At 30.5% G+C, this 13,356-nt stretch overlaps 1 protein-coding gene across 1 annotated transcript in view; it reads right to left on the bottom strand.

Moving 5' to 3' along the window:
* Positions 1–2,193: 2,193 nt before the first annotated feature.
* The window catches only part of LOC113376408 (zinc finger SWIM domain-containing protein 5-like), a 122,231-nt gene continuing 111,068 nt past the window's right edge, over positions 2,194–13,356 (bottom strand). The window contains 16 exon segments of the mRNA XM_026616312.1: positions 2,194–2,546; positions 2,667–2,850; positions 2,853–2,961; positions 3,507–3,786; positions 3,869–4,026; positions 4,136–4,380; positions 4,459–4,582; positions 4,661–4,853; positions 4,926–5,357; positions 5,470–5,850; positions 6,601–6,752; positions 7,635–7,902; positions 8,051–8,188; positions 9,552–9,702; positions 10,561–10,716; positions 11,543–11,679. Coding sequence (XP_026472097.1) covers positions 2,218–2,546; positions 2,667–2,850; positions 2,853–2,961; positions 3,507–3,786; positions 3,869–4,026; positions 4,136–4,380; positions 4,459–4,582; positions 4,661–4,853; positions 4,926–5,357; positions 5,470–5,850; positions 6,601–6,752; positions 7,635–7,902; positions 8,051–8,188; positions 9,552–9,702; positions 10,561–10,716; positions 11,543–11,679 — 3,437 coding nt within the window. The 3' untranslated portion in view covers positions 2,194–2,217.

The raw sequence follows: 13,356 nt of genomic DNA, 5'->3' as shown, positions 1-13,356 counted from the left end.
AAAATTGTCAATATATACAAGGAAGCTTTAAATTTGAGAAATCTAGTTAGGCTCATAAAAACCTTAATAAAAGAACTAATTTTAAAGTAAATATTATATTTAAAATTATGAACCTCAATTAAATTAGAAAACATATTAACGGCAAGATATTTTACCAACAAGCTATATTTTTAAATCTCAATTATGTGGTATGTGAATCTAGCATATAAATAATCAATCTACATTTTAAAACAAAATGTGAATAAACAAACTAAGTTCATTCGTTAATAGTGGATTAACCTCTATTACTACATGTTTTAATAATTTGTACTGATTGATATAATTATATTTACAAGCTATACAATTTGGGGATATAAAGGATTATAAGTAAATTTTATTTTGAATAAAAAAATTCTATCCATTCATTCAATGTTTATAGAAAATTGTTTTCGATTTTATAATACTAGATTTCATAATACGGATAAACGTAAGTAGATTATATATTGAATATACACAATGCATTATTACAAAAATATTTTATTATGAATGCTGTTATACTATAAACAAAGGAAAACTGTTTTTTGCAGATAATTTAAGAGTTCGGGATTTTAATGTATTACCAATGATTTGCATTATAACTAGAAAATGTCTAGAAAATAAGTCATTGAAACTAAATTATAGAATGCATTAACAGTTTCAATGTTTAAGTAGTGATAAAGCATTATAATGAAAAGTTTAACTTATATTTATAATAGAGATCTTATAGCCTGAATTCATTTGTTGTGTCACGTAATATTAAACAAATACAAATACCTATATAATACAATACAATCACATTCAATTTTCATACTTATTAAAAATCATATCAGTCAGATAATAAAAAATTACATAAGTAATAAAAATAAATCCTAATCGGTAGAATTATTCTTTGGTAAAGAATATATAAATGACAACTGCTAAAGTCGAACTCACATTTTTGTCTTATTATGATGGCACTCATCCTGATAAATCATCATCAAATCAATTATATACATATATTTTTTTTAAATATATGAAGTATTCAAAATATAAAGAATGGATTTGCAAAATATAACCAGCTAACTGCGAGCATACATATAAAATATGTATAATACATTTCAAAGTATTTAAAACGTTTAAAAGTTTAAAGTTAAAATAAAAACATGAACTTATGGATATCCATACGTAAAAGTACTATTTCCCAAAAATATGAAGAAACTGTTCAACTGTTCAACTATTTATACATAAAATTTCATTTAATAACACAAGATGTTTTCTTCTTTAGCAATGTCACTGTAGGAATGATCAATGAGAAAATTTAAAAAAATTGTAAAAAAAATACAATTTAACTATATACAAATAAAAGATGAAAGATGAAATAAATAAATTATGATAACAAATAAAAATACGCGCTTTATAAACTTCATTAGAAGTATTATTATCTACAGAAGACATTTGGAAGTCATTTTTTATTATCATTTATACTATAATTAAACGCAATTTATCATTTTCATTCAGAAATACTCGTGGTCTAGATATGAGTCATTTGAATTTATATCTATCACGTTTAATAACTAAGAGAAATTATTATTTAACGGAAAAATATCAATAAAAATTACTGACAAATCACAATAACTTTGTAAAATTATACATGAACATTTACGCTAACTTAATATTACGGAGATCATAGTATTTATAACAAATTCAACACAGTTCAAAATTTCTCTATTTACACATACAATTAAACTCTTGACTATGAAATCACAAGTTTTAAATACGGGCTTATTAATTATTAGGCGGCAAAAAATTTGCTACTTATTTTAATAAACTTAATATAAAAAATGTGACAATATCAATTCACATAACTTATTGCAGTACTTGTATAAGTTTATTTTCCGGAACAAACCTTGAAAACCGTTTGTAATCTGGAATTCTCATTCTTCTCAATATAAAATATTGAAACGACATTACGCACGTAAATATAAAATGTACATAACAACATACATTTAATTTATTGCAAAGGAATATTTTGCAAATTGTTAAGATAATATCCAAAATATTATTGAATTAAATTCAATAATGAATTAATATGTGTGTGAGATTGATTACCATGAATCAAAGAAACATTCAAACAAATAACCATAAAATAATTATTAGAAAAAAGTATACCAACAATTAAATGAAATAATAATTACAGAATCACCAAGATCTTCTCAAGTTTCACCCAAATCTCTCTTTAACCAGGAACATCAGCTTCTTTTTGCCTTTGTATGCCAATTTCATATTTTCAATTAGTTGTTGGAATTGTGTGTGGCCATCATGTGCCAAAATAAAAGTATCACGAGCTTTGCCTAAGAAATCGATGAAATCTCCATAATGTCTTGGCGAAATATGAGTTAGTCGCGAATGCGTAGTGTTTATGTACGCTGATACGGCGGCGTCCAGAAGTTGCCGTAGGGGCGGCCGGTCGTATGATAAAGGTTTCAAGGCAGTACAACTTCTAGAGGATGATCTGCTGTGATGATGATGGTGGGGATGATGATGTTTGCCTGAAAATAAAAACAATAAATTTTATATTGCTTTTCTGAAAACTGCTACATTGATTATCTATGATTATCGATCGCAAGAAATAAATGTGATCGAGGAGGAGGATATACTTGGATCTCTACCTTCGGGAGGTTGACAATGTGGGGCCGCCATGCTACATCTTCTCAAAATATCAGAAAGAACGGTGGCACATTGCACATTTTTCACCAGCAATGGTATCATAGAAGATAATTCTGTTTTACCCAAAGAATGAGATAAGGCGCACGCCCAATGAATATCGTTGATTGCTGGATGTGTATCCTGTAAAGAAAATCTTCTTTTTGTTGGAATGATAAATTCAACCTCATTATTGCACTATGGGACATTATCGTGGTTGCAACTGGACCCGTCGCCTCAGTTGGAGTAAATAATTGATACCTAGTTGAGTTATTCAGGATTAATTACTTTGTTACTCGTTATGCTTATGCGTTAATTTGAAGATAAAATTAATGAATGTATAAAAAATATATTTTAGTATTACTTCTCAAGAAATGACTAATAGTCTTATTCAAATTAATTTTTTTTATAAGACGTTTGATAAATTTCTAGGAATTTGTTTTATAATGCGAGACCGTGGACTAGATCTGGATGAACGTCCCGCAATTAATGTTGTAAAGCAGAAATATTACTAATAAAACTTTTTGAAGAAGTGAAAAAATGTCATAAGTAAATTTATATACACATGATCTTGTACATGGTTTTAACGCGATAACATTAAAAATATATTTAGAGTTACATTATGAAAGGGAAAATAATAATAATGTTAAGTAAATGCATCAGGTGGTGCATAGGCAAACTCCAAATAACACACAGACTCACATGCATATACATATGAGATATATGATTTTTTTTAAATTATTTATTTAGTGATATAAGATATTTGCTTAATATGAAATATATTATTTATATTTAAACAAACTTACCAATTCTGCATAATTGATAGCAATGCATCAGCACCAATTTCCATTGCACATGTGACTAGCCACCTGACCATCTCTCTTCGTCTCCAATTTAGTGACGCCAGAGTCATACGCATTACTTGTAAACCCAATTCAAAGGCTACGCTTAGTAAGGCTGGATGTCTGGGTCCGGATTCTGGAGTAGCAAATCTAAAAGCGTCTTGGGCAAGCTTGAACAGGTGGGATGAACTATGAATGTGCCGCTGTGAGCATTCAAGAACGGCACGAAGTCGTATCACATCGCCTACGAAAGTAAGAGCCAGAAATTTAACTACCTTCTTAATAACATTTCTCGATAAATTATTATTTATATCTGAATGTAATACCTTTGGCAGCGCTCAGCATAGTTGAAGATAAAGCACATTGTTGAGTTTCAATATGACCTAATGTAAACCAACGTGGATAGCGCGGCATGGCTAACGGTCCTGGTGAACCTCCATTGATTGTGTCATCTGAATCCTCATGCTCTTCCAAAATAGGTAATCTAAAATTATTAATATTTGTTTTACTATCTCTAATTTATGAAATTTTATAATTTTAATGCGATATATGTTGTAAAAAAATATAGTAAGAATATATTGCTTATCACAAACCTCATAGCTCTGAGACCAACCAAGTAAGCCAAATCGGGATGATAGTTTAATAAAGACAGAAATAAAAACTGTGCAAACGTATGCATCGGTATAGATTCGGGATGAATTCCCAACCCTAGTCCACTAGATGGTCCGCCTTCTAAAAGATACAATGATTGACGACGTAATACTGCCACCAAAGCGTTGTCTAATTCGATTTCCTGCAATTTCGCGATAAGGCGGTCCTCTTGTTTGCAAGCTTTTTCCTGTATAAATGTTATTAATTAATAATGAACAATATATGTATAAAAATGTGCACCATTTTAAACAGTTAAGACTATTACCTGTGCATATAAACCGATAGGCATATTTCTTTGCTGCCCAAGGCCTATTAATGCTACTTCAAAGGCGAGTGTTAAATACGTTTCATCGCGGATTTTTGAACCCGTGACAGGCACATGTTGGTATCTATAATAAAAATATAATATAGCAAATAATATTTTATAAAAAAAATTACTGACTGTGTCATACGTATTAATTCCGTACCTAGGAGGTATATTAGTGGGTGTGTTATCGTCCAGGCCAACAGGATCAAAATAAGTCTGCATTCTGAGTGTTCTATCATCGGGAACCAAAGATGCGTCAGTCAAGCAATCGAATATACAACCGACCGGATCTAGCGGATGACCAACCCAACCGTCCGTTATATGTTTAACTTTGGCATGATAGGGTACTGTGCCTGGAAGTAGTAATATTATTTAATTTCAAGTTCAATTTATACATAACATACAAATATATATATTAAGCTTACTTTGCGCTATACATTTCGATGAACATGTGTCCTGATAATAAGAAATTTTGGCTCCATTAGCGTTACTACTACTACTCGTGCCAGGGTTCTCATTACAACCTAAACCTCCATTGCAACCGATCATATTGCAATGCACAGCATTAGCAAATTTAAAAACATCCCTCGCTGGATAATCGCCGGCATTAGGTGTTCCGACATTTGTATTTGTAGTACTACTATTTTTGTTATTGCACGTAGTCCCTCCATTGATAGGATTGCCGGTCGTTCCACCACCACTTGTATTATTTGTATTGGTATAATTTGCACAACAGGATTTTGTGCAATAATTATTATGCATCTGTTGTGAATTACTTCGAGTAACACAGCAATTTGAGGAATATTTTGCAGGTTTATCGCACGAACGGGTGGACTGACTGTTTTTCGAAGCAGTATCTAGAGTAAGATAAATTGAATAATGAAAATACATAAATTTTAAATTAAAATTTTGTTATTTAAATTTTTAATCAACTAAAATAAAATGAGGTAGTATATGAATTAAACTTACTCTGTGTATTAGTAACACAAGCGCATCCAGGACAACCGTACATCCGCGTACAGTTGTAACTCATAAAGCAATGTGGACACACATTTCGATAGGTTTGATCCCTATGTTCCGTCGTTTTCGTTCTATGCCTGAAATGGCATTGGTGTTCTTTGGTGTTATTTATGTTATTTGGATTGTTTGGACAATTTTTGTGATGAACAATGCCATACTGGCTAGAACTGGAGGAGGAAGCACTCATCTGGCACTCTTGCCAATTTCTTTGGGCGATAAGTTGTTGTTGTTTCATGGTACGCACGACGGCAACCGCGAGGCGGAGTGCGGACTCAGCGTGACCATGAGAACGAAGTGAATCTATGCGGGCTGCACACATTGGGAGAGGTTCTGGAAATATTATTAATAAAAAATATTATTTAATGAAATTATTATATGAAATCTAAACGTCAACTGCAATAAAGCTAATAATCGTTTTTTTCATAATTTTGATATCCCATTATCTATTTATATTTCTGTACTATATATTTTAAGTTATGATATTTTTTCATTAATGATTATTGGCGACAGTATGTTATCAATAAATTTACATATAAGTTTAAATTAAATTACTATAACACTATAACTACTGAAAATATATATTATTAATAGAAACATGAAAAAATAGAGAAATCGGAAAAAATATTTATAAACCATCTTAATAAGCACCACACTATGATATTACCAATATTATAATGTGGTGTAAATTTATTTAATTATAGTGTGGGTAAAATTTATTTAATTATGAAACCAAATTATGATTGTTACTGTATAATACACGTAAGTTATATGAAAGGCCATGTTCTAAATATAATAATATGATCACATACGTTTGGAACATCATCTATGCGATCATTGCAATATAATTTATACTGAATATTTTCGTTTGATATTCCCATGTATTTTATCAAAATTATTTATGGAGGGATTTAAAGAATACAAATTATGCTATTTATCGCCGATCAAATTCAATTACTTTAATGAAAGCCTATTAATTTTAAAGTTTTTCCAGCCGTTGAATGTAATAGCACAGGTAATATAATTTATATTTCGAAATATAAATGTATAATAATTTATTTGTATTAACATCGTAAATTTTACCTTTCCATAAAGGTTGATTGAGATCATTAAACAGGGCACCGGTGTTAGCAGATGGATGTGCTGTTTTCCCTCTACTACTCGTATAAGTATCACTTGCTAAAATGTTTTTCAAATGTGAATTGTCCCAAGTCATACCAACAGCATCTAAAGCTCTGCGAAAAGAATATATTTTATAAGATCTTGCAAAATATTAGAACATATATCTAATTCCAGTATAAAAAAGTTGTTGAACATGTCTATTCTATATTAAAAATTAAATTATAATTATCAGACTTATAGGATTCAAAATTGGTATATAAATGTACCTCATAGAACAAGAAATTTGCTATAAGAAACTTAATAAATCATGTGGGAATAAACTCAAAATTATCGATATTATAATACAATTACTTAAAATATTGAACACGTTTAAGTATAGTCTATTGTGTCATGCAATTATCACTAAAAACTTGCACTATTCATTGAACACGTTTTTTAAAGTTAAATACCTTTATTGTTAATTACGAAACAATGGAGTTTATTGTATGAAGGCAAACTGATACTAAACCTTTCAAACAATGGTCAGCATATTGATTGGCATATAAGAAATTAACAAACACGTAATGAATTATATATAAGTTCTATTGTGAAGAATAGGAAACTATTGTCAATATAGCATGATAACTTTAGGAATGCGCGAAGATTTCATAATATTTTTTAAATAATTCCAATTAATCTAAAGTAATGAACCCAATTGCTCATATACTTAGCTCTAATTTTGAAATATGATGCTGTATGAATCAGAGACTTTAATAAGACCATGAAAAATTCAAAATCGGTGAAAAAATGGAAATGCTGGAATTAAAAACACGCAGGAGAGAATGCCATGGCATACGTTGCAGTACGTTTCAGAAAAAGCACTTAAAAGGACAAGGGAGACAGAAAAAGTAAATGAAATGTGGTGTGGCAGAGTACTATGATTAGTCTCATCATTAACGGAAATATATACGTTTTGAAAATATATTTTATACAATATATAACTGCAATTAAAATACCTGTGAAAAATCGTCCTGGGTGTGCTTGTCGCCTTTCCTCCAGCATTGTTTAGCCTCATTCTTTTATTGTTTCTGTGGTATCCGTTACCAGCATTATCATCATCAGAACTATCAGAAGTATCAAATCTGTTTCTCTCCCTTTCACGTTCCCGTTCTCTCTCCCTTTCGCGTTCTCTTTCTCTTTCTCTTTCACGATCGCGTTCCCGTTCTCGTTCACGTGCTCGGCTATCTCTATCTCTGTCCCGGTCCCGGTCGCGATCTCTATTATCTCTTTCGCGAGGATGGTACTGAGGGAGAAGGAAGATAATTTAATAATTTCTTCAGAAGTTAAGAATAATTGTTGAAATGCTGTATTCATCATGGAATTCAAGAATTCATCTTATCATATAGATAGATACTTACATTATTATCCCAACCTTGAGCAGGAGTTCTCAGGTCTGGATCTTCTTGGGGACAAACATCACTTGCAGTCCATTTTTCTAATAAAGCTTTCCATTGCAATCTTTCCGTTCGGCCTATTCGAGGATTTAATACTATACACACCCACAACGCGCCTGCAAAGATTTGAAAGCTCAATTAGTTTCATTTATTCGACTAATAATAAAGATATATGTATGAATTTACAAATTTTACTACGCATAACTATGTTAGAATCAATACTGATGGCGGTACATACTTATCAAGTATATGATGCACCAATATTTTAAATTCTAAGTCAGTATCGTTATAACAGAAATGCGCTAAAGCTATTCTTTCTGCATTTTTATTTTTCTATTTTAAGAAACGAATTCTTTTGAGCATTGCCGTATTCGAGAGGTGTCCCATATTTTTAGATGTCCTGAATAATAATAGTGTGTTTTATATTATAATCTAGTCTGGGCGCTCGCGGTGGAGTATTGATTTTCTTGTAGCGGCCGCAGTACCTGCGTTCGTCTCTGGAATACTAATGCACTCCTGGAGGGTTGGCAAATCTTATGCTGATCATGGGCTAAATGACACTTTTATAGCAGTTGCGAACGAAGGTTCTTATACAACGTTAGTCTCTCGAAAATAGATTGAATTTCGACATGATAGTTAGGAAAACGCTTGCACATTTGAGCATATTATAAATAATAAAAATTGGATTTACAAAAAGTATGGACATTAAAGAATGCTCCACCAAGAATGTAATAATAATAACTTGATATTTAATATATGAAATTAAAATGAATGAAAAAATTTTCAAAATACTTATGAAATAAATATATTATCCTTTATTTGTTTGAACTTTAATATTGGTTTGATAAGTCCATAATTCAAATTGTATCGTATTTAATAAACGATTTATTAACTTTCAAGCGGTATTTTTTACTTAATCAATTTTCTTCTGATCGAACTAAAAAATTGGAGTCGTTTCTAGTGCCAACCCTATGTTAAACTAGATGCTGAAGCAGAATCAGTGGATTCCATAGAACAACCGATGCAGCAGCTCAAGGTATATTGCCATCCGCATATACAACACCGCGATATAATATAATGTACGCGATTTAATCAATTCTGTCATGAATATTTAATGAATTCAATCAACAGATATAATAATAATAATCCAATTGTCTTAACAATGATAATATTGGTTATTATTCATTACACTGATTACATGTGAACTCATACTGCGAATATGTTTGGAAATGCTGGCACAAAATTCGATACATCTATGTAATTGTTATATAAATTTTAATTATCTATATTAAAATTATATAGATAATATATAAATAATCGTGTTTAATAAAATTAGTCTGAATTTAATATAAAATTAACTCAAATTTACTATTTAGTTCTATTACTGGAATTAAGAAGAATGTTTTCATAATGGTGAAAATCCGAACACAAGTTTTATTAAAATAGTCTGATGAAATCTGAATTAATATGTAAACTAACCCAATTGATCCCAAAGCTGCCTGCACTTGTCGGTCATGGGTTGTCCTTGTGTTTTCCACAAGAGTAAACGAGGGTCCGATAAGAATTGCTCTGTTATCAGAGTCAACATGCGGGCACCATTCGAGTCCTGAGCTCGGAGCATTTCACGAACCTAGAAAGAAAATTGGAAATTGAAATAATAATCATTATTTGAAAACCATATCGTGGCAAAAACATAATGATAAGCTTTTGATATCATTACAAAATGAATTTGAATAAATAAATTTTTGCTTTGAATATTTGCAAACTGCAAAATCGTTTAAAAAATTGTTTATGTCACGAATAGAAAATTATCGATTAAGAAAGAAAGATAATTATTGCTAATTTATCTTGAAATTGTTATAGATCAATATAGGTTGAACAAATTATATGCTAATTAGGATTTCTTATTTTCTTATCCATATAATAAAACAATGAAGAGAAAATGGCAATTACCAAGCATATATGCAAAGTATTTACTGCAAACGTGTAATATATTACTTAGAATATTTCGTATTTTATTCAGCATTGAATTAAAAATATGAATTTATAAAAATGCATGAAAAATACATGGTCATAAAATTCTTGTTATAATTGAAACCTGAAAAAATCTAATTAAGTTCTGATTTTAGAGCATTGACTAATAAATATTTATTAATGAAAATACATGCTTCTTTAGCATATTTCTTAAACTTTTTTTCTATTCATGTTAAAAATCACGTAGTTGCAATTATAATAAATACTTATCAAATATAGAGATTCAAAAGAGTAGAGATTCAAAAATTTTTCAGACATTCTATAACTATAACGCATCTAACAATATGTTTTAGAGAACATATCTTGGTTAACATACGCAAATGTGAATTTCTCATCAATCCAATAAAAATCATTACAGGTACAGAGAAACAGAGTGTAGGTGCTATTAGGATAGTATCTATTTAATAAGTGTATCACTATTATCCAACGATGGCGCCAACGCCTTCGCACTCACCTTGGAGAAGAGCGAGTTGAGCTGCTTGTTGGCCGTGTAGTAGCTGCCCTGTGACAGATACGAACGCACCTGTTCACACACCTGTTCTTCGTCGAGGTGCCAGCTGTGTTCGTCGTCCGCGGACGCCCCGGCCGTCGGATCTGGCGCCCCTGGAATCTGAAAGAAAATGTAATTGCACTGATTACTTGTGGTTACAGAACGTTTAACACACACATGATATAAGATACTAATTTTGTACAAAAATAAGAAAATCGTAAGTAAGATATTCTATTCCTAGTTCATTAGTAGGAACTTGGTAAAAGGGTAAAACTCGTGACAAAATCAGTATCCACAACTAGTGTAACCGCCTAAAAAAAAGGTGATTTTTGGTAATTTATATTACAAAAACTACTTTATCAATCATTTCAAAATTTTAGAAATATATTTATACATGCTTTAAGAATACATAGTAAAATTTTTGGAAAAAATTACATATTTTTTAAGTTATCGTCGATCTCCAACGGCGCGACAAAAAAGGCCCTTAACTGCTGCAGTGATTCCGGCCTTCTACGTGGATGTAATAAAAAAAAAAAATTCTCGTTAAACTAGATAATATTGTCTGTAAAGTGAACTACGATAAAAAAAATAAATCAAAAATTGACAAAATGGCGGCGTTTTTAAAAAAAAGTCGAATTTTACCCAAAATTTTGGTCGTTTTTCGACTGCTAAACTTCGATTTTTGATCCGATCAAAAAATCGGTAGTTCATTTTACGGAGAACTATATACAGAACATGTAAAAAATGGCTGTAACTCAAAAACTATTTGAGATATCGATTTGAAATTTTAATAAGTTATTTTTGAGGGTGTAATCTACCGAAATATAAAAAAAAACAAAAATCGATTTTTTCAAAATTTCACACTAGTTGTGCCCCTTAATACTCTAATCATAAATACAATAATTAATAAAACAAATGGCACAATTGACAATTTTTCAATAATTACTTGATTTATTTCTGATCGTTGCTGAAGTATTTCATCAGCAAGTTTCTGTGCCGTAGGAAGTACTTCCGTGTGATGTTCCGATATCAGGTATTGCACGAACTTTTGTAGTTGCTGTCGGTCCATTTGTAGTAAAGTTTCTGTAACAAAAAAAAAATAACTCTGTTAGTCATGCTATTGATTTAATAGTGAATATAATTTTTTATCACATTCTTTACATATGTATAAAAATACTGCTAAAATTGCCAGAGTATAAATATTCATACTAGAGTATATCCGTTTAGATGTTATAAATAAGGACAAACTAAAATTCATTTTAGTTTTCTTGGCAACGATTTTAAAATCCGCTGTGGATTGTGAGAGGTTGAATTATTAAGCTAAATTTATTACAACGCAGAGAGTACTTTACTAATAAAGAATAAGAACACTTAAGTAATTACGAAAACGTTTGAAAATTTTAGTGATATTCACATCTGATTTCATCAACGACTAGTAAGAATATGTATCAATATCTTTTCATTCAGCAAATTAAAAAATATTTTAAAATAGTAGTTTTTGTTAAATTAATTCTAATGCATATCGATTAACTAACTATGAGACTTTAACATGAATATCTTTCGAGAAAAATGAATTTTTCTAAATGAATGAAATCGTAAATTAGACATTGTCTAGTAACGCACGATTGGGGTGCGCGCGTATCGATTTGCGTGATTTTGAGAATTCCGTTCGTCCGTTTACGAGTCACGTGGGGGTGCATAAAACCTACGGGCGCACGAGGATTACCGCACTGGGTGCACCCTGGAACCTAAGCAGCGCTACTGGGACGTCAAACAGAAATATTCAATTGGGATCACGTTGCAGGATTGTACCAAAAATAGTTGAAATATCTTTATTTTTTTGCTTTAATTGGTATGCTTTTATTTTGATATACTTTCAAAGCTTCTAAATTTTCAGTTGGCTAACAATATTTTATGTATTAATGAAATAAAGTACTTCTTTTATTGGCAGGGTTAAATATCCCTGTCAGTTAGTTGTGTAGTGGGGATACGCGTGAATAATTTTGGAACAATAAAGGCCTATACACATTCGCCCAAAGTAACAGTAGGAAATGCCATTGGCGCCCTGTGCTGAAATTTAAGAACATCGCCAGGATTAACTAGCGCACACATGCGCACTATCATAATATACAGCAGTTATCCAATATATTTAATCCTGACTCGACTAATCAAATATTTTACTAAGACAGATGTCGCCAAATAAAGGGTCCCTATCTAATTTTAAATCAGGACCCTCCAAAAGACCATATTCGACACGAATCATCAGAAACAAGTATTAATAAAGTAAATAAATCTAAGAAAATATAAATAATATTATTAGTAGAAACAGAACATAACTGATAAATATTGCTCAACGACCTCTTTTATTTCTGTATTTATTTTATATGATGGTTTTGTTTACATGATTTTATGAATTAATTTAATTGATCTGTTTGTTAGAAACGCTATGTTTACACATATTTTGGTCTTGACATAAATTATCTTGTCCAGATAGACATATCCGTGATGTCTTTGCGAAGTATTGATTTGGTGTTAATGTAATCAATGCACAGTGGCGCACTACGATATAATAGAAGGCGCTAATGTTAAAGCTCTACAATACATGTATATATATATTATATATATATATATATATACATATATATATGTATATATATATATATATATATATATATATATATATATATATACATCCACATATTCAAAAAAATATAACGCATTATGTTAATATTCTTTCTATTATTATCTCGCTAGCATATA

The sequence above is a fragment of the Ctenocephalides felis genome, unplaced genomic scaffold (genome assembly GCF_003426905.1).
Source record: "Ctenocephalides felis isolate EL2017-DRISC unplaced genomic scaffold, ASM342690v1 CF-g0.4_SCAFFOLD_00845, whole genome shotgun sequence".
Classification (NCBI taxonomy): Eukaryota; Metazoa; Arthropoda; class Insecta; order Siphonaptera; family Pulicidae; genus Ctenocephalides; species Ctenocephalides felis.
The sequence above is the reverse complement of the archived record's forward strand: the minus strand, read 5'-3'. Positions and strand labels throughout refer to the sequence as shown.